The following is a 27393-nucleotide window of genomic DNA, read 5'->3' on the forward strand; positions in this document are numbered from 1 at the left end:
GCAGAAAATATTGAAAAATATATCTCCACCAAACCAGCCCTACAAAAGATTCTTTAAGTTGTCCTACACATAGAAAACCAACAAGACCACAATAAAGGCCAGGAAACTGCACCCAAACTGAGAATCCAAGAACCATTGGAAGTATCCAGTAGCTGCAGCCCCCAAGAAGGTGGATTAAATGGCAGGAACTCCCAAATACCTCTCAGTCCTGTCTCTCAACATTAACGGACTTAGTGCTCCAATTACACGACATAGACTGTCTAGTAGGATTAAAATGCAAGATGCTTCTATCTACTGCCTTCCGGAGTCACATCTTGCCCATAAACACAAACACATTTTCAATGTGAAAGGCTGGAGCAAAATCTACCAAGCAAACAGCCCCATAAACAGGCAGGAGTTGCAATCCTCACATCAGATAAAATAGGCTTCAAATTAAAATTGTGAGAAGAGTTAAAGAAGGTCACTACATACTAATTAAGGGATCTCTCCTTCAGGAGGATATTACAATTCTAAATATCTATTCGCCAAACAACGGAGCACCCAAATTTATCCAAGAAACACTACTTTCCCTCAAATCCCACATAGATCCAAAGACATTAATTGTTGGGGACTTTAACACACCACTTTCCCCACTAGATAGATCAACTCAGCAAAAACTCAACAGAGAAACTGCAGATCTAAACAGCTGCATAGATCAACTAGATTTAACAGACATCTGCCGAATATTTCACACAACAGCATCAGAATATATGTTTTTCTCAGCAGCACATGGAACATTTTCCAAAATAGATCACAATTTGGGTCACAATGCAAACTTGTCCAAAGTGAGAAACATTGAAATTACACCTTGCATTCTCTAATACCACATGGGAATAAAATTAGAACTCAATACCAAAAGCCACCAAAGACCTGTAACACATGGAGGCTGAACAACACACTACTGAATCACGAGTGGGTCATGGAAGAGATTAAAAAGGAAATTCATATGTTTATGATATTAAACAAAAATGAGCACACAAATTACCAGCTCCTCTGGGACACAGCAAAGGCAGTACTCAGAGGCAAGTTTATAGCTCTGAGTTCCTACATCAACAAATTGGAGAGATCTGAAACCAACAAGGTAATGAGACATCTGAGCCTCCTTGAAAAAGAGCAGCAAGATAAATCCCAATCCAGTAGATGGAAACAAATAATTAAAATTAAATCAGCCTGCATCTAATGAATAAAATTTCAATATAACAATACAAAACATGTTCATATGTTTTTTTTTGCTTGTTCCCTTCTTACCTCTATTCTTTAACCTATTTATCTATGAAATTTTCCTTTACATGTGTTTATTTGGCTCTCATCAACCCAAACTTACTTCAACACATCAATCCATCCATGTATACATTCTTTTCATATCTTCATTCAAGAAAAAGTGTTGTGGGGTGCTGGGAAGGTGGCTCAGTGGGAGAGTGCTTGCCTTGCATTCATGAGGCCTTGGGTTCGATTCCTCAGCACCACATAAGCAAAAAGAAAAAAGCCAGAAGTGGTGCTGTGGCTCAAGTGGTAGAGTACTAGCCTTGAGCTTAAGAGCTGAGGGACAATGCCCAGGCCCAGAGTTCAGGCCCCACGACCAGGCACAAAAAAAAAGAAAAGAAAAAGAAAAAGTGTTGTGTAAGATTATTGAAATATGAACTCAGAAAAAATTAGCTAGGCCTACAAAATACTATAGAAAATATCACTGAAATCACATATTCTCCCTTCAATTTCATATTACACAATGAGGATTTTGCACTTTTCTCAATAATATAAATTCTACTCTATTAATGAAATTCCTTAAACAAATAAAGAAAATAGTCAAAAACTCAATAGAAACTGAAGGATATTTTGATTATATCTTGTTTACCATACTGAGGAAGTTGACAAGTAATTATATTTCATTTGTTGAACAACATGCCCTCAACAAAGAACAAGCACACAAAATATTTTGCCAAACATTGTATATGTCAACTAAAAATTCAGTTTATTGAAAGCTATGGTATGGTAAGTAACATAGCCATTTATTTATTACAAATGTAAATGTGACAAGAGGTTTGAAATCAACTGAGGTCAGGGGGAGTATATAAGATGGATTTTTTGACAGTCATGGGGCTTGAACTCTGGGCTTGGGGACTGTCCTTCACCCTCTTCAGCTTAACACTAGCACTCTACTACTTGAGCTACCACACCACTTCTGGGTTTCTATTAGTTAGTTGGAGATAAGAGTCTCATGGCCTTTCCTGCCTGCACTGGATTTGAACTACGATCCTCAGATCTCAGCCTCCTAAGAAGCTATGATTACAGGAGTGAAACATAGGTGCCCAACAACACTCTTATTTTTAATGAGACCAAACAGTTAGAAATGGAGCTGTGGTTCAAGTGATAAAGAAACCTTGAGTGAAAAAGGTAAAGGGCAGTATAGGCCCTGAGAACAAGTATGCATAAATCAATTGAATTAACATCAGAAGAAACAAGAAAAGAACTCTTGAACAGACAAGTGAGTGCAATTGTGTCCATATCTCTTAAATATGTGATTTTGTAAACATAGTATAGAGACCACTAAATCAAAATATTTGAACAATAAGTAAAGCTATCCTTAACAAGAGTGCTGAAATGTGGCAACTAAGAATTTTCCTGTTTAAATAGATTGTTAGAGGTGATATATTACATGAAATAACACACATATTAAAAATTCTTTGGGTCATATTAAAATTGAGTGACTAATAAGCACTAAAATAAAAAGTATATCCAGGCAAAAATGATGGAGTTTAATCACAGGAAGAAATTCAAAAACATCTTATACATTGAAATCTTAAGTCAAAGTTTATTTATTCTAACAAAAAAAAGTCATTCCTAAGTTATATGAGGGAAGAGGTGAGAGAAGGAAGAGGAAGAGGAAGAGGAAGACAAAAAAGGAAATGGAGAAAGACAAAGAGAAAGAGAGACCGGGACAGAGAGTAAGGTACCATAAAAGACACTCAAGATAATTTTAAGAGGTGAACATGTGAGTAGAAATACACATGTATTGAACAAAACAATCTTTAAGCACATTAAAAGATGTAAATTTGTGAAGAAGAAAATATTAATGAAATGAATTTGAGGGCTCTGTAACATGGTGGTGTGAAGACAGGAAGTCAATATACTGAAAAATTTAGAAGAGTTACTGAGAAAGACAAGAGTGAAAAGACATTAAGAAGAAGGGATGTTAGAATTAAGCACAGATTAAATAGAAAGAACCAAAAACAGAAGCAAAACTCAATTTAAATTATGATTATCACCCTGTGTGACCACCACTACAAGGAAAATGCACACTAGATCCTTAGTCTTTGTAGTAAAAAGTCCATAATATATAAGAATAATATATAAGAAGAGTAATTACTGTAGATTTAGATCAGACCTTCTGTACACTGATGGAACCTATATGCTCAATCTTAAGAAGGATTATTTCTCCTATTATGTACTTTATCCCTGAAGTAATGCAGAGAATTTCTATTTGGCATTAACAAGATGATGTAACACTTTGGGGCAAAAATACAAACTAGGAGCCCTGCCCCAGAGGCCAAGATGGAGAAGACCTCCACAGCCACCATGACTTTCCCCTTGGCACTGTGGTACACAGGCAGGAAGGTGAGCCACACACTGCAGAATACCAGCATGCTGAAGGTCAGGAACTTGGCCTCATTGAAGGTGTCAGGCAGGTTCCTGGCCAGAAAAGCTACTGTGAAGCTGGCCAGGGCCAGGGAACCCAGGTATCCCAGGACACAGTAGAAGGCAGTGAGGGAGCCTTTGTTGCACAGGATGATGATGTGGCCATATTCAGAATATGCATCTGTGTCCACAAAGGGAGGAGAGGTTCCCAGCCAGATTCCACACAGGGTCACCTGGATGAGGGTGCAGATGGGGATGATGAAGTTAGGAGCCCCTGATACCAGCAGCCACCTCATCCTTCTCCCTGGGGAAGTGGCCTTGAAGGCCAGAACCACAGTCACTGTTTTGGCCAACACTGTGGAAACAGCCACAGTGAACACAACCCCAAATGTGATCTGCTGCAGGATGCAGGTGACTGTGTTGGGTCGGCCAAGAAACAGCAAGGAACAGAGGAAACAGAAGATAAGGGAAATGAGTAAGATGTAGCTGAGAGCCTGGTTGTTGGCCTTGACAATGGCAGTGTCTTGGTGTTTCACAAACATCCCAAGAACAACAGCAGTTAACATAGAGAAGCAAAGAGCCATGCAGACCAGAGCCATGCCCAAGGGATCTCCAAAAGCCAAGAAACTTGCAGCTCTTAAGAAGCACTGAGTCCTCTGTGAGTTGGCATACTGATGATCTGGACAATTCACACATTGCTCCATATCTGGTGAGACATGTATACTACCATTACGTCTTTTTATGAACCTCGTTTTCTTCAAAGAATTCAGGAAAATTATTACTTAGGTGAAATCCTAAGATATAATTATTTACTACAAATAAAAGTGTTTTTGTATTTTTACCCAAGTCATAACTGCCTGTCATTTTAATCTTTATACAGGGGTTTCTAGTCAATATTTTTATATTATTATTGTAAAAATACTGTACAGAAGAGTTATACATGTGTAGGGTAATGATACATTTCCTATCGTGCATTGTTACCTTCCCTTTGCTTTTTCCCCACCATCACTTCCCTCCCCAACTCCCCAACTCCTCCCTCCCCCTCCAACATTGTAATGTTCATTTTCAACATACTGTCCTGTTGATTTCATTGTCACAATAGTCAACCTACATTCCAATTTAAGCATTCCTCTATACCCCTTCCCCTCCCCAAATTACAAAAATGTATATATAAGATGCAGAACACCAGAATCAAATACAGTAACAACAGGGATTATACCGTGCGGGAAGAACTCACAAAAGAAACAAAAGAATCATATAGTGCTTACATTGCCCTATTTGTTTCTGTAAGACACTAATTTTACCTTGTGGTATATTATCCCTGATTTCATCTCTTTATGCTTATCTTGCCTGCTCACCTGTGAAGTTGTAGGAGCAGATTGATCATTCTTGGGCTCTCTAGAGTCATGCTCACTTCTTAAACTGATTCTAGCTTACTAAGCCCTTTCCCTGTGAGAGTTCTTGGCACTGAGAAGTAAAGATAAGCAAGATCCAAGTTTTCTGTGTGAGTAAAATATAAGTTTTAAGATGAATATTCTCCTTGTAGCACTTATGTTCAATTTTATGGGATAGTTTAGGCTTGTACTAATGATTACTGATAAGAAGGGTTCCTGGAGATAACTTTTCTTGTGATAGACTGCAATATCTCTCTAAATATGTAATTCAAAGCCATGTTCTATCATATTGCCATTAGCAATACCAACACTTGTCAGACTTTAGTTATGAACAGAGAGAAGATGTCTGGGCTCTGTAATCCTACTATATCGTTTTAGAATTGACTTCTTGGATTGAAAATAACTAGGGAGAGAGAAAGTATTTCTTTATAATTCATGGATTCACCTGTTGCATTAGCAATCTCATTTCCTGGGCAAGGTGTACAATCAAAGCAACAGGCAGCCTTTCCCTCCTGAGGGGATTTCCTGAATCCAGGACCACAACTCTCACTGCAGACAGAGTGAGGAGTCTGCGGAAAGGTAGGGATATTTCAGTAACTGTTCAGCCACATACCAAAATTCCAACAATCCATATCTTTAAATTGAAATCTTAAACATAATGTTTTAAGCAGTAAGTGCAGTCAATTTATTGAATTCTGTTATAGATTCCATATTCCATGATTCCCAAAGGCTATGTGTTTCAATCTTGATTTCTAGCCTGTTGAATTACTGAAAGGTATGGGATCTTTCAAAGGTGTAAAGTGGTGGTGAGAAAGTAATTTCTAGTGCGCAGCTTTATGGGATGTCCTTGAATTCATGTCATGACATGCTTTCTCCTACCCATCTCTGACAATGGAAAGAGAAAGGAAGAGACCTCCACTTTACAAGTTATATGAACCTCAGGACCTTTGTTCTTTCACTTTATTTTCCAGGGGTCATGAGGTGGGAATCTTCTCACAGGTGCCTTCCATGATTCCCCTAACCAAAGATCTTTAAGTAGCAGGTCAATTAACCATTGAATGAACTCCACAGAAGGGAACAAAAGAAAACATTCAACCACATAAAAATAACTCCTCAGGCACTTTATCACAGTGTTAGAATCCCACTGAGAAAAATATAATTTACATCTCATTACAATATTCAAAACAACATGTAGAAACACATTTAACTCTTTTGGTTCTGATCCTGAGGCCTGAATTCAAGGCCTGGGCACTTGACTTGAACTATATTTGCTCAAGGAAAGTATTCTACTACATCTACTACATTAATCACAGCTCTACCTACAGATTTTGGGGGGTTAATTAGTGATAAGTCTCACAGAGATTCCTGTGTGGGCTCAAACAAAACTATGATATTACCCTCTCAGCTCTATTTGTTGCTAGGATTATAGGAAAAATTTGCTGTCACTCGTCCAGGTATAAATGTAAAGGCTGACTCCTGCTGATTTGTGTGTGCTTAAAATGATTAAGATTAGATCCAACTCACCTCTGTAGTTCCTATGGCCCACTCTACCATATCTTCAGACAAAGACAGTTGATTGCCATGTGGAGCATATGGAGAAAACTTTCCTACTTTCACCTCAAGTTGAAGACCTTCTGGAAATTCCCAAATGTTCAGAATGTCATACTCTGGCTCCAATTTCCTTTTCTCATCCCAATTCACTTGATATCTAGTAAGATTGTAAAACTCAGCATTCTTCAGAAAAGTGTGCAGCTAAAAGAGAGACATCATCTTATGGTAAAGTAAATCCCAGAAATAAGACAGCCTGAAGTAAGAAGCACTCTTGATTGCCTTTAATCTCTGATTCTGAATTCAAAAAAAAAAAAGAGCAGAGACACAGAATTGTGTAACTCAGAAGAAAATATATGGAGGATTAGAAAGCCTTTTTCTAGAGAATCATTTCACTCCATCTTGCCACAACCACTATTTTATGAATGTATATAATTTGAAGTTGCTAAGTTTTTCATTCCAAAAGTTTAATGAAACTTAGTCACTTAAGAAAAATATGGATAATTCTGTTCATTAGGTCATCTGTTGCTATTACTGAAGAAACTCGTAAGAAAAAGCTCAATTTGCAGTTTTCAAAACACTAGCTATGAACATGTTGAGGTTATTAGTAACTAAAGCAATTCATGAGCAAGTTGCTGGTGGCTTATGATGTAATCCTAGCTACTCAGGTATCTCAGATCAGAGGATCATGCTTGGAAGCAAGCCTGGGCAGAAAAGTTAGTGAGACTCATGTTTCCAATAAACAATTCAGAAAAAGCCAGCAGAAATGCTGTCCTCTCATGGTTGAACACTATCCTTGAGCACAAAGACATTCACGGACATAGCCCAGGCAGTTTGTTCAAGTCCCTGCACTGGCCAAAATCATTTTCTAGAATTATGGAATACATTTTATCTTTGTTACTGACCTGTTTTTTAACAACATATCCACACATTTCTAGAGTATCTCAAAGACATTGAAACATAAAGAATCATGTAGGGTTTTGAAAAGCACCTGAAATACTTAATTTTTAAATGTGAATCTACATTTGTTCAAATTTAGCTTACAGCAGTTTCTAATAATAGTAGGAAAAACTTAAGAGTTGAGCAAATTGCTTCAAATACTGAAATATTCAATAATTTCAGCAACTAAGTCATATATAACATATGAATATAAACATATATATATATATTTATGTATATAAAAACAAATCATATATACATATGCACATACAGAAACACAACTGTATACATACAGAAATATTTAATTTCATACAGTAAGAAAACCCTTTAGAAAATACCTTTGCTCATGGTGTGTGTACTCCAATATAGAAGAAATTACCTGTTCAGGGGAAATCACTGTTTCTTTTCTATTACCCATTGTTTGAACTTCTGTTTGATGAAGAAGCAACTGATGGAGAGCCTGGACCACAGCATACACCGCGTTGTATACATTGTAACTGTCTTCAGACATTGTCATGTCAAAAATATGCCCAGGCAACCATTCTAAAGAGGCATCATGTGCACAGTTGTCCCATGTTACACAGTCAGACTCAGAATCTGAGCAATTAAAAGACAGAAACCACAGTCTGGCAAGAAAAATGTCTTCTGGGTATTTGGAAGGCTTAACTGCCTTGACAAAATCTGTGAATCCAGAAACATCTACATAATGGTGTGTAAAAATCAGAGGTACATGCAATGAGCCTAGCATAAAATATTTCCTCTTCATAATGAAATCCCACTGAGAGTTCATGATACAAACTTTGCCACGAATAAAGATTTGCTCAATCAATACCATTAAAGCTGTCTGTGAATCATTATCACCATATATGATGAGGACACTTGCTGAAGATAGATTTATCTCGTTATGAACTGCCATGAGTTTGAATATATGTGATGCATCTTGGGTTGAGATCATTAGCTCATAGGCTACACAAACTTTGTTCTTGGCCATCTCTTCCTTCAATTCAGCAAGAACCCATGCACCATGCTCATTTTGTGTGGTTAACAGTCCCACCCAGGTCCAGTTGAAGTGAAGCAGTAATGAGACCATGGCAGTGGCTATTGATGTGTCCTTTGGGGCCATCTGATAGAGAGCAGGAAACTTGTTGTGGTCACTCAGGGCATGATCAAAGGGCCCAAAGGTCAACTAAAGCGAAAAAATTTTGGACATTCCATGAATGAGAAGACATCCATGCATTGTAATCCCAGGCTTGAATTCAGTTAAGAACCAATTGAAGTAGGCAGAAGGTAGGCTTTGTTTTAGTTTTTGAAAAAAACTATTTTTTGAAAAGTTGCACAATATATCAATTGACTTGTAATGGTCTCTGGACATATGTTACTATTTCCATCAACTCTTCCCATCTACATCAACCTGATGCACTCTGAATTCCATTTTCATATAAGACCATTGTATATTCTGTTTCTTTTTGCCAACCATCCATTCCTTATTCCTTTTCATTTTTCCCTTACCACATACCCCATTCAGACATGATATGCTTCACTTTTTTGTTGTTCATTTTTTATACTGTCAGCAGATCAGAAAAGTTCCAGCCATGGAGTTCTACCCATCTGTATACCACACTTATATACATCAGTGGCTATGTGCGTGTTGTATAGTTATTTCATATTACATTCATATGTTATATCTAACATTCACATATGAGATTACACTTTTACCCTTTTTTCTGAGCCTGATTTACTTCATTCAAAATAATATCTTTCGTGTGTGTGTGTGTGTGTGTGTGTGTGTGTGTGTGTGTGTGTGTGTACATATGAATGCCAGTACAGGGGCACAAACTCATGGCTTCTTACACTTCCTTGGCAATTTTCTTCAAGACTTGTGCTGTACCAATTGAGTCACATATTCACCCTGTGCCCTTTCAGATTAATTGGACATACAAGTTTCCTGAGTAGCTAGGATTACTGATGTGATCCATCAGTATCCTGTTCAGTCAGTACAATGAAAAGTCCTTTTCTATTTCCTGATTTGTTAAATAAAATTATTGATGGGGCTTGAAAAAATAAATTATCAATATGTCTGCTCAAATCTTTTATCTCTTTTTGCAAAATATGAAAATATATATTTCCAACTATCTTTTAGTACTTCCTCTTTGATACCACAATATTTAATTTTTTGTATATCCAGCCTCTTCCTATCATTCTCTTCTAAAACCTGTAATGGCATGAAATTAGACATTTTTGTATCCTTCCACACTTTGCACCCTCACCTGTGGAAATCTGTAGAGTCCCAGCAATGGCCCAATCTGGTCAGATGTTATTCCGGACGGTCCTGTAAGTACTGCTATAGACTTGCTGTCTCTCATGCAGGAGTAATTTGGAATCTTGTATTTCCCAAAGAGACAAATGAAGGGATTCTTAAACATCTTCCAAGTTCTGAATTCATCATCATAGATATCAAATCCCAGAGTCAAGTTATGTAAAAGATGAGGATTCTTGTTGATCTCCTCAATAGCAAAAGCCAAGGCCAAAACACACTGATAGTTCTTGAAGATAAACCTGCATAATGAGGAAAGAAATTGAGGAGGAGTATTTCAAAACTTAAGACTTCCACACATTAAAAGTTTGCTTCTTTGTCAAGGGATATGTTAAAATATTGCACTAATTAGAATGGAATGTGAATGTAGTGTCTTATGCTTCTATAAAATCTAGGTAAGGACATGAAAGGAATTTTTCATTAATGAGACTCAAACCCTTAAGTTGAGGGAGAGAGCCTTTTTTTCCCTGTTACCTCATGCACCACATCAAAAGGCTTCTGTCTTGGATTCGATTTTAATTAGACAGCAAACGTTGTGTTGCCTTTATATTAGGGCAACTACCTTCAACTGTGTTTATAATCATTCTTTTTGGCCAATAGACACATGAAGTATTGCTCAATTTCTTTAGCCATAAAAGAAATGCAAATACAAAAAAAAAAAAAACATTGAGATCCCACTTCACCTCAGTTAGAATGGCTATAATCAAGAACTCTAATAACAACAGATGCTGGAGGGGATGTGGACAGAAGGAAACCCTACTGCATTTTTGGTGGGAGTGTAAACTTGTTCAACTACTGCAGAAAGCAGTAAGTAGAATCCTCAAAAGACTCCACATCAAGCTCCCCTATGACCCAGTAATCCCACTTTGGGGCATTTACCCCAATGATCACAAACAAGATCATACTAAGGCTACCAGCACAACTATTTTTATTGCAGGATTATTTATCATAGCTAAGATATGGAACCAACACAGATGTCTCTCAGTATGTGAATGATCAAAAAAATGTAGTATATATATATATATATATAAATGGAATTCTTTGCCTCCATCACAAAGAATGACCTTGCTCCATTTGTTAGGAAATACAAAGTCTTGGAAAAAATTATATAAATTGAAGTAAGCCAGGCCCAAGGAAGCATAGGTTCCATGGTTTCCCTTATTTGCAATAACTAGTACATGTGTAGGACAAGCAGAAAAGGTCAAAAGCCATGAACATATGACCATATAAGATGATGTTAAATGAAATGAACCACAAGATTGGGACACAAATATTTTTTATTCTTTCTTGCTATTGTTTCTAATGTATTTATAATGTACCAGGTGATTTTTTTTGTTTCTTTGTATGTTCCTCCCCCAGGTATAACACATATTTTCACTGTATTTGATCTCAGTGCTCTGCATCTTGTATACACCCTTCTCTAATTTTGAATGGGGAAGGGAAAAAACAAAAGGCTTATATAGGGATACAGGTCTACCCATTGTAAGAATGTGATGTACAAGATACTATGTTGAAAATGAACTTTACAACTTCAGTGGGTAGGGGGAGAGTGGGAAGGAGTAGAGTGGAGGTGGGAGTGATGGGATTGTAAGGGGAAAAACAAAGGAGGAGGAAACAATTATCTATAGTAAATGTTCTCATTACCTTGCTCAAGCATCTGTAACCCCTCTGTACAGTATTTTTGCAATAAAAAGTACTAAAAAAGAAAAAGTATCAGGTTTTCTCATTTTTGCAAAAAAGAAAAAAGAAAATTATTCTTGTGTTTTCAGTCAACAAGTTTATGTTATGTGTTTATATGGCACATCAGGCTAACACAGGAATGTTTAATTCAAGTGCAATATTCAGAAGCAAAGTGTTATTTGTGAATATTCCTATGCTCACAGACCAACATATTGAATAGCTCTTGCTGATAACAATCAGAAAAAGAGCTGAACTATCAGGGGTGGGGGCTTTATTTTTATTTATGTAACAAAAAGAAAGGTATGCATCCAATTTCAAGGAACTCATTTTGGAAACAGGAACCCACAACTGAGGGTTGGGCAAAGAATGATAGGTAAGCTTTGCATAGAAATCTCAGTTCCAAGGACTCCATGGTAAAATGCATTGATAACTACTCTCCAACCAATATATTTAGATTGAGATACTAAAAAGGAACCAATAGAGCAAAGTAAAGAAGATCAAAGTACTTTCCTTCTTTTTTTTCTCTGTCTGAGTGCACCAAGGTATGTGTGAGTATCTCTGTGTGTTTATGTGTATTTACATGCAAGCTTACAAGTAGGCATATTGTAAGGAAACTATTATAATGAAATCAACTGGCATTGTTTAAAAAGGAAAAATGAAGGCATATTGGAAATACTAATGAAAAGATCAACTTGTTCATACTGTACTGTAGTATAGGTGAAGTGGTCACAATGATAGCTTGTCATATTCTAAAATGTTCTAAACAGAAGGAAAAACTGAGCTTGAAGAAAAGTTAAGTGAACATCCACATATGGAGGTAGAAAATTTAGGAATGAAGATGTGTGAAAAAGATTTGTCAAAAGTTGACAAGAGTATTTTCAAAAAAGCAAATGTAGAGAGGTATACAAACTAAAAGTCCTAAAGTTGAAAAGATAATCAAATTTTTGACCATGACATCTATAGCAAGCTGTCTTAGCATGAACCACAAACAAGTAGAATATATATACAGGAATGATTCTCTAAAGTAGAACAGAAATGGGACCTCTATGGCATAGGTGTGCACCCATTTCTATGACAGCTGACTCTTCAGAAGAGTCCATATAAGTCAAGAGAACATGGCAAGAGTTATTTACAGTAGTAAGGATTAAAAAAATCTAAATTATATACCAGAACAACTATGTTTATACCATACATAAGATAAGGAACCAACACAGATGACCCTCAGTAGCTGAATGGATCAAGAAAATGTGGAATACACACACACACACACACACACACACACACACACACACACACACACACACACACACACACTAGAATTCTATGCCTCCATCAGAAAGAATGGCATCGGCTCATTTGTTAGGAAATGGAAAGACTTGGAAAAAATTATACGAACTGAAGTAAGCCAGGCCCAAAGAAACATAGGTCCTATGGTTTCCATTACTTGTATTAACTAGTATAGGTCGGGAACAAGCAGAAAAGGACAAAAGCTAAGTACATATGACCAGATAAGATGATGTTAGGCAAGATGAACCCCAAGATTGGGACAAAAGTAAAGTTTTATTTTTGCTATTTTTTCTAACATATTTTTAATGTACCATGTAGGTTTTTTTGTTTCTTTGTATCTTCCTCCCCCATGGTATTTGTTTTCACTGTATTTGATGTCGTTATAATTTGGGGAGTGGAAGGGAAAAAATGTTTAAATAGGTATAAAGGTTGACCCATTGTAACAATGAGATGTACAAGACATTGTTGAACAAAGAACTTTATAATTTAGACATGGGTAGGGTGGGGGTAAGAGTAAAGTATACTTGGGGAAGTGGGAAGGAAGGGATAGCAGGGGAAAAACAAAGTAGGGGCAAAAAACTCTTGATAAGAAATGTACTCATTACCTTGCTCATGTAACTGTTACCCCTCTTGACAGTATTTTTAAGATTAAAAAAAACTTATTTAAAAAATCTAAATAGCCCAACACAAGTATTGCACCTAGCAAAGCTATCCTGTAGAAATGGAGGAAGGATAAAGATATACAATGAGAAGCACGGTTAAGAGAATGTTTCTCCACTAAAACCTTCCTACATGAAATACTGAAGTAAGTTTTGCCGACCACAAAACAGAAACAGTAATAAACAAATAAATATACAAGAATGTATACTCTATTTCCTGTGAACTCAATGAAACATGAGTACAACAGCAAATGAGTCACAGAAAGTACTCAAACTCATGGCAACTGAACAATTCATTGATGAATCTTCAGGAGTTCTTTGAAGAGAGAAATAAGAATGGAAATTTAATCTTTTCTGGAATTCAATGTGAAAAAAACAAATAAAATATCAACTCCTTTGGCCCACAACAAAGGCAGTTCTCAGGACAGTTCATGACTGTAAGTCCTTGCATCAAACAATTAGTCAGTACCTTGATGATGCAACTCAAAGGCAGACCTGACACTTCTTGGAAGATAGTGGAATCATCACATGTAAACTCCTTAGATGTGTCCAACCAAACAGCTGTTTATATTTCCAGAATCCACTTCACCTCAAGAGAGCCACACCAATCAAACTTTAAACAGATAGAGATTCATTCAAATACAGAAGAAATCTCACAGCAGAAACAAGGAGAAGACAGCAAGATAGCATGCAGACCACTGCTGAGCAGCTTTAGCCTCTGTCCCTAGCCAACCCAGGCAGCCAAGTGAGACCCAGAAGGATGTGCCTGAAGTGCCACCAGTCAACCTTAAACAGAGAACAGTGTGATACTGACAAAATCACACCACAAAGCAGAAACCCTAGAAACCCAAGGAGGGAAATTAGAGCAGGCATCTGAATCAGCTTGAAGACCCCTATGGAGAGCCTGTTGCTGCTGCCTCACTACACAAAGGAAGAGAAACACCACAGGACCAGGGTAGAGGGAAACAGGAAGAGGACACTGAGACTGCCATATCCAGACATAGAGGCTCCTCTAGAAGACTCCTGCTACTGACTCTATAATGACTCTGGAATCTGTGAGTTCCTCATAGGGGACTTCTTTCTTGGAGGACCACTTCCAGGTGGTAATGTAAATAGCCAATAACAATTAAGACAGTTGAAATGGATATAAAGGCCTCTTTTTCATGAAAAGCCCAGGACCAGATGGATTCACAGCAGGAATCTAAAAGGTCTTCAAATGGGAACTCACTGGAATACTCCTCAAAGTCCTCAATGAAATAAAAGGGGAAGTATTACTACCAAAATCATTCTGTGAAGTCAACATAATACTCAACTCCAAACAAGATAGGAATTCAACAAAAAAGAGAACTATAGACCCATTTCTTTGATGGACGTTGATGCAAATCATCTCAACAAAATTCTAGCCAACCAAATTCAACAAGTAAACAAATAAATCATACATATGTTCAAATGGAATTCATTACAGTATTGAAGACGTGGTTCAACATACACATCAATTAACACATCAACTGAAGCAAAGAACCACGTGAATATCTCAATATATTCAGAAAAATTATTTGACTAGATATAATACCTCTTTATGATAAAAGCTCTAGAGAATCTATGAATCCACGAAAGGTTCTTCAATATAATAAAGTTTGTCTATGAAATATCTAGAGTAAACATTATACTTCATGGGGAAAATTTAAAAATATTCCTTCTAAAATAAGAACAAGACAGGGATGCCTACACTCTCCATTCCTCTTGAACACACTGCTGGAATTCCTAGCAAGACAAACACATAAACAGGATCCAAATAGGGAAAGAAGAACTAAAGGTATTCCTCTTGGTGGACAATATGATCCTGTATTTAACGAATCCTATAGGTGTCTCACCCCAAGCTACTTAAGTTGATTCAAAAGTTTGGCAAAGGAGCGAGGTATGAAATCAAACCAAAGAAATCAGTAGTCTTCCTGTGTGCCACCAGTGAGAATGAAAATAAAATCAAGAAAAAATTGTAATAGCCTCACAAAAATATTTAAAAATTAACTTAACCAGGCCTGGGAAGGTGGCTTAGAGGTAGAGTGATTGCATTGCAGGAATGAGGCCCTAGGTTCTATTCCTCAGCACCACATAAGCACCAGAATTAGTGCTGGGGCTCAATTGGTAGAGAGCTAGCCTTGAGCTGAAGAGCTAAGGACAAAGCACAGGTCCAGAGTTCAGACACCAAGACCAACAAAAAAATTAACCAATGTTGGGTAGGATCTATATGGAAAAACTTTTAATACACTAATAAAGACATTAAAGATGACATAAAGAAACAGAAAAACACCCCAAGCTCCTGGGTTGGAAGAATTAACATCTGGGTCACCATACCTGCAAAAAAGAGTCTGGGACGAAGGAGCCAGATGCAGCGGGTGAGTGGATTCTACTCAACACCAGCAAAAACCTACAAGGAGCGGACATCTTCATCCTGCAGTTCGCAGACCACAGACGACCCAGAAACCAAGACTCGATGTGAATAGAAGCCTAACGTCCTCACTCCTTCTCAGGGAGCATAGGAGGGAAGGCCATCCTTCCCCACGCCGCCCCCCCAGTACGGGAGATCTCCATCTTGGATACTGACAAAGCTCGACAGAGCTGCTAGCTCCAACTCAGGCCTTAGAAGAAAACTAGAGTCATTTAGCAGATCACAAGAGCCTAACCTGACCTGCCAGACTCAGCTCCACCCAGGGAAAAGTCACCCAGCTCAGGGGCCAGCCCCAGGAGTGGCTTTCTTCACTGGGTAATCAGAGCCAGAGGCTGCCCCTCCCTTTAGCAGCCTTGAAAATCAATTGAAATTAAGTAAACATAAACCCTGAGAATGGCTCCAGGCTGGGCTCTGTGAGTTTCTCACAAACTAGCTGCCGGGAAAAGCTACTGTTTGCTGAAAGGCCTCAACTCTACCCAGAACCTAGCCTCACCACAGCATCTCCAAACTTTTGTGATACTCAAAGCAGATCTCCCTCCCATTGAACTAACCTGGGAGGAGGACCACAAAATCCTGGGTAAAGCAGAGCATTTTTCTGCCTATTCAAACAAACTGACTTAAGAAACCAACCAAGCCACAGGAAAATCAAACACCACAAGCAGACCAGAGACTCCAACAAGAGGCTGGTTATGGACACAAGGGAGATACAGGATTTTTCCCACCCCTCCCAAAAAAATGAAAGAACTTTTTTTCTTTTTTTTTGTACCTTTTATAATTTTTTTTCTTTTCTAAAACTTTTTTTAATTTTTAATTTTTACATTTTTTGAAAAAAAATTGTTTTCTAGTAACTTTATTTTCCTCTTATAATTTTTATTTTAGGGGTATATGTGTGTGTGCATTTTTCTTTTTTTTTTTTTTTCCTTTTTTTAAAAAAAATTTTTTGTTTTTTGTTTAGCTCTACTGAACTTCTGATCTTTTTTTCTTTCTTTCTTATCTTTTTCACCTCTTCTTCTCTTTCGTTCTTCTTTATGTGACTTAATTGTTCTGCACATCCTCAGATAAACCCGTAGTTGACTATTAGACCCTATCCCCCATTGTATACATACTTCATCCACACACTTATTACTCAATTCAAAACATCTAAGACTTAAATTCCTTATTAGCAGTACTACCTCTTTATACCTATATAATATTTTAAGTATTTTTATTATTAAGTTTTTCACATCTCCTTTATATCCCTCCCCTTCTCTCTTTATATTCACGTTCTTCTCTGAATAATTTGTTCTGGGTTCTGCATAATATTTTTAATTTTTACTTTTCTACTTTTTCTGGTCTCTTTTTTTCCCCTATCTCTTTCTTCTTTTTTTTCTCACTCTACTTTCATCCTATCCAACCTATTACCTGCTCTGAGATTATGACTTAGCTAACTCTCCCTGTGCCGTCCCACATCTCTCTATTTCAAATTTTTTACCCACGTCTCTTCCTAATAATTTCTGGTTAACCAAATTCTTCTTTGCAGTTCATAGCCAATTAGTATATACTTGTTTGATGTTGAATAGATGTATCTGTTTAACTAGATTGTATCTGTAGACTATTGACTGTGCAAATACACACTTTGGTTGATGCTTGCCTTAAGAAAGTGTTCTAGCACAAAACTGGTGTTATTTTCATCCCAAATGGGCAAACTAAGCCAGAAAAACACAAGAAAAATGTCCGGGTATCTCAACTCCCACTCATGATAATCAGGGGACAGAACAAATAATGAATAATCCAAAGAAGAGTTCCCAAATAGCTCTACAAACACTGCTGGCAAACATGTTAAATGAAAAGATTGAAAAGCTACAAAGGACTCTGTATGAGCGTGATAGGGAGAGAGAGGAGGCAAACTAAAGGTTTATACAGGAATATCATGAGCGTGAGGAAGCTACTCAAAAACTGATACAGGATTTGCATGAGCAGCTTGAGAATACTCAAAGAGAAAGGCAGGAATGGCATGAACAGGCTGAGAACACTCAAAGAGAACTACAGGAATGGCATGACCGGGACGAAGCTAACCAAAGAGTAATACAGGAATTGAGAGAGCAGGATGAGAATACACAAAAATCACTAAAGGCATTCATGGGATCTATTAACAAAGAGCTGAAGGAAGTCAGGGAGATCACAAAGGGAATGCTGAATGGAAACCAACAGAAGGAATGGGAGTCCAAGGAAACCATAACCAATCAACTAAGTGATTTGAGAATAAACACTGAACACCAAATTAAGGAAGCAAAGAAGTTCATACAAGATCTAAAACAAAGCTTCAACAAAGAACTTGAAGGCATCAAAACTGACCAATTAGAAGGAAAAGAAATAAAAAAAACAAAGTAGAAAGTCTTCACAGCAGGTTATACCATGCAGAAAATCAAATCTAAGGGATTGAAGACAGCCTAAATATTATAGAGAAAGAACATACGACCATCGAAGACAAGTCCAAGAAATATGATAGATCTATCCAACACTTGGAAGACAGCATCAGAAGGCCTAATCTAAGGATAATGGGTGTAGAGGAGCACCTAGAAACAGAAGTTAATGGTCTAGGAAATTTGTTTAACAGAACCCTAGCAGAGAACTTCCCAAACATACAAGAAGATAGTCCTATTCAGATACAAGAAGCTTTCAGAACCCCAAATAGACCAGACCAGAATAGGACATCCCACCGTCACATTATAATCCACATTATAGATCAATTCAGACCAAGGAACAGAGCCTTAAAGTTGTCAAGGAGAAAAGATTAATCACCTATAAAGGGAAACCAAATAGAATTACCTCAGATTTCTCAGCATAGACAATCAAAGCAAGAAGAGCCTGGAATGATGTATGCCATGCCCTAAAAACAGACAACTATCAACCAAAAATACTGTACCCAGCTAAACTCTCCTTCATAACTGAAGTCCAAATAAAAATCTTCCATAGCAAAGAAAAATTGAAACAATACATCTCCACCAAACCAGCCCTACAAAAGATTCTTAAAGGTGTCCTACACATAGAAAACCAACAAGACCACAATAAAGGCCAAGAAACTGCACCCAACCTGAGAATTCAAGAACCATAGGAAGAACCCAATTTTCGCAGCCCCAAGAAGGTAGACAATATGGCAGGAACTCCCAAATACCTCTGAGTCCTATCTCTCAAAATAAACGGATTTAACTCTCCAATTAAGTGACATAGACTGTCTAGTTGGATTAAAAAACAAGATCCTTCTATCTGCTGCCTTCAGGAGTCACATCTTGCCTGTAAAAACAAATACATTTTCAATGTTAAAAGCTGGAGCAAAATATATCAAGCAAGCAACCCCCATAAACAGGCAGGAGTTGCAATCCTAATATCAGACAAAATAGACTTCAAATTAATATTTGTGAGAAGAGATAAAGAAGGTCGCTACATGCTAATTAAGGGATCTCTCCTTCAGGAGGATATTACAATTCTAAATATCTATTCGCCAAATTTATCGAAGAAACATTACTTTCCCTCAAATCCCATATAACTCCAAAGACATTGATTGTAGGGGATTTTAAGAAACCACTCTCCCCATTAGATAGATCAACTCGGCAAAAACTCAACAGAGAAACCGCAGGTATAAACAGCTGCATAGATCAACTAGATTTAACAGACATCAACCGAATATTTCACCCAGCAGCATCAGAATACACGTTTTTCTCAGCAGCACATGGAACATTTTCTAAAATAGACCACATTTTAGGCCACAAAGAGAAATTGTCTAAATTCAGAAACATTGAAATTATACCTTGCATTCTCTCTGACCACAAGGGAATACAATTAGAACTCAACACCAAAAGCCACCAAAGAAAGTCCGGTAACACATAGAGGTTGAACAACACTATGTGGATCATGGAAGAGATTAAAAAGCAAATTCAAATGTTCATGCTATTCAACAAAAATGAGCACACAAATTACCAGCTCCTCTGGGACACAGCAAAGGCAGTACTCAGAGGCAAGTTAATAGTTCTGAGTTCCTACATCAACAAATTGGAGAGATCTGAAACCAACAATTTAATGAGACATCTGAACCTCCTTGAAAAAGAGAAGCAAGAAAAACCCCAAACCAGTAGATGGAAAGAAATCATTAAAATTAAGTCAGAATTAAATGAATTAGAATCCAAAAAAACTATAGAAAGAATCAACAAAACAAAGAGGTGGTTCTTCGAAAAACTTAACAAAATTGACAGACCCTTAGCAAATCTTACCAAAAAAGAAAACAACCAAATAAATAAACTCAGAGATGAGCATGGTAACATCACCACAGAAACAACCAAGATTGAGAACATTATAAGGGAATACTTCTCAAAACTTTATGCTAATAAGTTTGAGAACTTGGCAGAAATGGACCTTTTCCTAGCAAATATTGACATGCCAAAACTAAACCAAGATGAGTTAAACCATCTTAATAGGCCCATATCAAGCACTGAAAGAGACACAGCAATGAGACCTCCCAGCTAAGAAAAGTCCAGGACAAGATGGTTTTACAGTGGAATTCTACAAGGCCTTCAAAGCAGAGCTCACACCAATACTCCTCCAAATCTTCAATGAAATTGAAAGAGAAAGTTCACTACCAAACACATTCTATGAAGCCATCATAACGCTCATCACAAAACCAGGCAGGGAGTCATCAAAGAAAGAGAACTATAGACCCATTTCTTTGATGAACATTGATGCAAAACTTCTCAACAAAATTTTGGCCAATCGACTTCCACAATTCATCCAAAAAATTATACCCCATGATCCAACAGTATTCATTTCAGGGATACAAAGCTTGTTCAATCAATTAATATTATTCATCACATTAATAGGAGCAAGGATATGAACAACGTAGTTATCTCAATAGATGGAGAAAAAGCATTCGACAAGATCCAACACCCCTTTATGATGAAGGTTTTGGAAAAATTAGGAATCCATGGATCATCCCTCAATACAATAAAGGCTGTATATGACAAACCTACAGCCAGCATTATACTTAATGGTGAAAAACTAAAGCCATTTCCTCTTAACTCAGGAACAAGACAACGATGTCCACAATCTCCACTTCTCTTCAATCTAGTATTAGAATGCCTAGCTACAGCAATAAGACAAGATGCAAAAATAAAGGGGATTCAAATATGGAAAGATGAAGTAAAACTCCCCTCTTTGCAGATGACATGATCGTGAATTTAAAGAATCCCATAGACTCCACTCCCAAAATTCTCAAGCTGATTCAAAGAAGCAGGGTATAAAATTAGCCTCCTAAAATCAATGGCTTTTCTGTATGCCAACAATGAGAAAGGTGTGGCTGAAATTAGGAAAGCAACTCCATTTGTAATAGCCCCACAAAAAATAAAATACCTAGGAATTAACTTAACCAAAGAAGTGAAAGATCTCTATGACAAAAACTTTAAAAACTTGAAAAAGGAAATCAACACAGAACTTTAAAAATGGCAAAACCTCCCATGCTCCTGGATTGGCAAGATTAACATCGTGAAAATGGCAATACTTCCCAAGGCTATCTACAAATTCAACGCGATACCTATCAAAATTCCAACCTCATTCTTCAAGGAAATAGAAGAGGCAATCCAAAAATTCATATGGAACAATAAAAGACCCCGAATAGCAAAAACGCTCCTCAACGGAAAGAACACTGCTGGAGAAATATCAATACCAAATTTCAAACTCTACTATAAAGCCATAGTAATCAAAACAGCTTGGTATTGGCATAAGAACAGACCTCAGGACCAATGGAATAGAATTAAAAACCCAGAAATGAACCTACAGACCTATAGCCATCTAGTCTTCGATAAGGGAGCTAAAACAATAGAATGGAGCAAAGACAGCCTCTTCAGTAAATGGTGCTGGCAAAATTGGTTAACTACTCGAAGAAAACTAAAACTAGATCCTTATATATCACCCTGCACCAGAATCAACTCCAAATGGATTAAAGACCTCGAAGTCAAAGCAGACACTCTGAAAACATTACAGGATGGAATAGGAGAAACCCTAGGTCTCCTTGGCTCAGGCCGAAATTTTCTGGATATAGACCCGGAAACACAACAAATCAAAGAAAGGTTGGACAAATGGGATTGCATGAAGTTGCAGAGCTTCTACATGACAAAGGGCATAGCTAGCAAGATCAATAGAAAGCCCACGGATTGGGAGAAGATCTTCACTAGCCATACAACAGACAAGGGTCTCATATCTAAAATATACCTGGAACTCAAAAAATTAAATCCCCCAACAACAAATCCTCAAAGAAACAACTGCCCAATAAATAAGTGGGCAAAAGACTTAAAGAGAAACTTCTCTGAAGAAGAAAGAAGGATGGCCAATAGACACATGAAGAAATGCTCAACATCCCTAGCCATAAAAGAAATGCAAATCAAAACAACATTAAGATACCACCTCACTCCAGTTAAAATGGCAAAAATCAAGAACTCTAACAACAACAGATGCTGGAGGGGATGTGGACAGAAGGGAAACTTACTACATTTTTGGTGGGAGTGTAAACTTGTTCAACCACTTTGGAAAGCAGTATGGAGGTTCCTCAAAAGACTTCACATAGAGCTCCCTTATGACCCAGCAATCCCACTTTTGGGCATTTACCCAAATGTTTACAAACAAAACCACACTAAAGCTACCAGCACAACTATGTTTATTGCAGCATTATTTACCATAGCTAAGATATGGAACCAACCCAGATGCCTCTCAGTAGATGAATGGATTAAGAAAATGTGGTCTATATACACAATGGAATTCTATGCCTCCATCAGAAAGAATGACATTGCCCCATTCATTAGGAAATGGAAAAACTTGGAAAAAATTATATTAAGTGAAGTAAGCCAGGCCCAAAGAAACATAGGTCCCATGGTTTCCCTTATTTGCAATATCTAGTATATGTATGAGTCAAGCGGAAAAGGTCAGATAATGTGATGTCAGGAAATTGAACCCTTAGATATGTATTTTAATTTTCTTTTCTTTCATGCATGTGTTTCTAATGCATTTATAAGATTATTTCTTTGTTGCTTTGTATGTCCCTCCCCCACAGTATAACCCTTGCTTTTACTATATTTGATGTCAGTATAACTTGTGGAGGAGATGGGAAAAAACTAGTCTTTTAAGGATACAGGTGGACCTGTTGCAACAATGAGAAGTACAAGTTGTCATGTCCAAAACGAGCTTTACAACGTCGGTGTGGGGGGGGAAGGGGGGGAAGGAAAAGGATTGGGATTTGGCGGGAGGGAGGAGGCTGGGAAGGGATGAGAAGGGTAAAGGAGGAGGCTGCAATGCTTGGTAAGAAATGCACGCATTATCCTGCCCATGTAATTGTAACCCCTCTGTACAGTATGTTCACAAATAAAATAAAAGAAAAGAAAGAAAGAAAATGTGGTATATATACACAATGAAATTTTATGCCTCCATCAGAAAGAATGACATTGCCCCATTTGTTAGGAAATAGAAAACTTGGAAAAATTACATGAAGTGAAGTAAGCCAAGCCCAAAGAAACATAGGTCCCATGGTTTCCCTCATTTGCAATTGTTAGTATATGTCTGAGTCAAGCAGAAAAGGTCAGATAAGTGATGTTATGAAAATGAACCCTAAGATATGTTTTTTTTCTTTCATGCATTTGTTTCTAACACATTTATATGATTATTTCTTTATAGCTTTGCATGTCCTTCCCCCACAGTATAACCCCTACTTTCAGTGTATTTGATGTCGGTATAATATGTGGCGGGGAAGGGGAAAAACAAGTCGTTTAAATAAGGATACAGGTGGACCCGTTGCAACAATGAGAAGTACAAGTTGTCATGTAGAAAACGAACTTTACAACTTTGGTGTGGGGTGGGGGGAGGATTGGTTGAGGGTGTGAGGCTTCGAAGGGATGGGAAGGGGAAACAAAGGAGGAGGCTACAATGCTTGATAAGAAATGTACTCATTATCTTGCCCATGTATTTGTAACCCCTCTGTACAGTTTTTTCACAATAAAAAAATTAAAAAAGATAAATATAAAAAGAAAAAATAGATTATATAAATAAAAAAGATAATATCAATTTTGTCCAGAGCAATATACACATCCAATGCAATACATTTCAAATTTCCAGCAAAGTTCTTCAAAAAATAGACAAATCAATCCAAAAATTCATATGGAATAATTAAAGATCTAGAGGAGAATAAAATCCTTAGCAGGAGGAACAGTGAAGGATGAAGATCAATAGTAGAGTTGAAGCTTTATTACAAAGCCATAGTCATAAAAACAACTTGGTATTGGAACAAATACAGGCCTCAATCCCAATCAAACAGAAAATAAGACACAGAAACAATTACACAAACATATAGCCACCTAATAGTTGATAAGGGAGCCAAAAACACAGCTTACACAAACAGTGCTGGCAAAATAGCCTATTTACATGCAGAAAACGGAAACTATATATCCATATATCACATTGGAACAGAATCAATACTACATGGATCCGAGACCTCATTGTAAGGCCAGACACTGTGAAAATATTACAGTTAGGGCTAGGGAAACACCTAAGCCTTCTAGCCACAGGGTAAAACATTCTAATCAAAGATCCAGAATCACAACCAATCAAAGAAAGATTTGATAAATGGGACTTTATTGAACGGAAGAGATTCTGTGTAGCAAGGGACATAGCTAGGAAGATACATGAATAGGCCAGAGAATGGGAGACAAATCTTGACTAGCTATATCAGACAAATTACACCACAAAACTCTCTAACTCAACAACCCAGTCAATAAAATGGCCAAAGACCTTAAGAGAGACTTCTCAGAGGAAGAAAAAAATGGACAATAGATATTACTTTTTTCTTTTGTTTGTTTCTGCTCTGGTTTATTCCCTGTGGTCACAGTTTCTGATTTTGTTACCCTTTTTCTTCTGTATAAGTTTATCTGATTTGAGAAGGGAAGGGGAATAAGAGAGACAGAAGGACACAATGAACCATAATAACAGTGATACTCACTAGACACCCTGTTGAAAATCAACTTTTCAACCTGGGAAGAGCAAAGTCAAGAGAGGGAAAGTGGGAGAAGCAAGGGAGGGGGTATCACTGTTGGAAAAGAAATGTACTCATTACCTTACACAGATACCTGTAAACCCTCTTTGTATCACTTTTTTTTTTTTTTTTTTGTTGGTCGTGGGGCTTGAACTTTGGGCCTGGGCGCTGTCTCTCAGCTCTTCAGCTCAAGGCCAGCGCTCTACCACTTGAGCTACAGCACCACTTCCGGTTTTCTGGTGGTTTTTTGGAGATAGGAGTCTCACGGTCTTTCTTGCCCGGGCTGGCTTTGAACCTCGATCCTCAGATCTCAGCCTCCTGAGTAGCTAGGATTACAGGCGTGAGCCACCAGCGCCCGGCTTCTTTGTATCACTTTTACAATAAAATAAAAGTTAAAAAGAAGAAAGGCAAATCAAAATAACATTGAGATTCTACCTACTCGTTAGAATGGACACTACCAGGAAAATTAACAGTAACAAATGCATTTAAGGACGCAGCCCAAAGGGAATCCAATTATACTTTTAGTGGGAATGTAATCTTTTCAACCACTCTGTAAAGAAGACTGGAGGTTTCTTAAAATATTAACAGTAGAGCTTTCCTCTGATGCAGCAATCCTACTGGTTAGTATTTATCCAATGGACCAAAAAAACAGACCACGCTAAAGCTCCAAGCTTCATCATGATTACAGCAGCATTGTTTATTCTAACCATGATATGGAATCAACCTAGATGTCTTTCAGTGAATGATGGAACAATAAAACATGTTATATGTACAAAATGGTAATATACTTATATATCAGAAAAAATGGTACTATAAATCTTGTGTTAATGGAAAACATTGAAAAAATATATTAAGCAAAGTAAGACATGTGAGCTGCATTTTTCCCTCATTTGCGGTGACGAGAATGTCCATATAAAACTATAAATAAAAGCAGTGATTGGGGGCTGGGAAGAATGCTAGGTGGCAAAGTTTTTGCCTTGTATGCATGAGACCCTGGGTTTGATTCCTCTGCCCCACATAAGTAGAAAAGATCAGAAGTGACACTGTGTCTGAAGTGGTAGAGCACTAGCTTTGAGCTGAAGAGCTGAGGCACAGTGCCCAAGCACAGAGTTCAGGCCCCACGACTGGCAAAAAAACAAAACCAAATAAATAAATGTTATACATATATATGCACAAAACCTGGGGCATGATAATTTATATAGACATTAACATACAGATGTGAAAGGAGGATATGCATAGGAGTGGTGGAAGTGGGCCCAACTGCTATGAAAGATGACTGTATAAAACAATATTCTATAAAATGAACTCCAAGAAATAAACAAATGCTATTTTTCCATTTGCAATTGTTTCTGTTTTTGTATCTTTACCTTTTGTTGGTTTGTTAGTTTGTATTTGGGAGGGTAAGGGAGAACACATAGAAGATGGACCAAGGTTAACAAACACAACAGTGATATTCACTAGACATTATGTGGAAAATGAACTAGATATGTTGTGGGTTGGGTAGGGCCAGAAAGACAGGGAGAGAGTGATAAAACAACAGACATAATTCAAAACAAAATAATTGTACTCATGTACCTGTAAACCTGCTACATATCAACTCTACCATAACAATAATATATGATAAATGAATTATAAAACCATAACTAAAATAAGCAGGCCCTTCAGAAGCAATAAAATTGCATTGGCAATAACAGACCGCCCTCCCCAGCAATGACCAGCAACTGATGGCTTTACAGACAAATTCTAAAATACATTTAAAGGAGAATTTTCACCAGTACTCCTCAGACTCTTCAATGAAATAGAAAGGGAGGGAACACTATAAAGTCAGCATTACACTCATCTCCACAGAAGAGAAGGCTAGACTGAGAAAAGACAACTCTATATCTTTCTCCTCCATGAACATTGATGCAATACCTCTCAACAAAATACTGACAAATAGAACCCAGTAACTGATCCAAAAAATCATACATTATGATGAAAGGGGATTCATACCAGGGATACAAATCTGGTTTAATGTATCTAAGTAAATTAACATATAATAACACATCGACAGAAGCAAGGGCAAACTCCACATGATTAACTCAATTTAAGCAAAAAGCACCTTTCACGATATCCATTCCCTTTATGATAAAATGTCTGGGAAATCTAGGAATCTTTGGAACATTCTTCAATGCATGAAAGACTGTATATGAAAAATCCACACCCAGCTTTATGCTTAATGGTGAAAAGCTAAAGATATTTCCCCTAAATTTAGGAACAAAAGAATATCCACTCTCTCCATTCGTCTTCAACATAGTATTGGAATTTTTAGCAAGAGTAGTATGCAGAGGAAAAGCATTTAGGTGAACCAAATAGGGATGTAAGAATAAAACCATCATTTTTATAGACGACATGATCATGTACTTAAGTGA

General features: G+C 37.3%; 1 protein-coding gene across 1 annotated transcript in view; it reads right to left on the reverse strand.

Moving 5' to 3' along the window:
• Positions 1-3455: 3455 nt before the first annotated feature.
• The window catches only part of LOC138813719 (vomeronasal type-2 receptor 116-like), a 44165-nt gene continuing 20227 nt past the window's right edge, over positions 3456-27393 (reverse strand). The window contains exons 2-6 of the mRNA XM_070002103.1: positions 9821-10109; positions 7933-8739; positions 6591-6818; positions 5512-5635; positions 3456-4378 (exon numbers count right to left, since the gene is read on the reverse strand). Coding sequence (XP_069858204.1) covers positions 3456-4378; positions 5512-5635; positions 6591-6818; positions 7933-8739; positions 9821-10109 — 2371 coding nt within the window. The remainder of the gene's footprint in view (positions 4379-5511; positions 5636-6590; positions 6819-7932; positions 8740-9820; positions 10110-27393) is intronic.

The sequence above is a fragment of the Dipodomys merriami genome, unplaced genomic scaffold, assembly GCF_024711535.1.
Source record: "Dipodomys merriami isolate MVZ:Mamm:240054 unplaced genomic scaffold, mDipMer1.0.p SCAF_6, whole genome shotgun sequence".
Lineage (NCBI taxonomy): Eukaryota > Metazoa > Chordata > Mammalia > Rodentia > Heteromyidae > Dipodomys > Dipodomys merriami.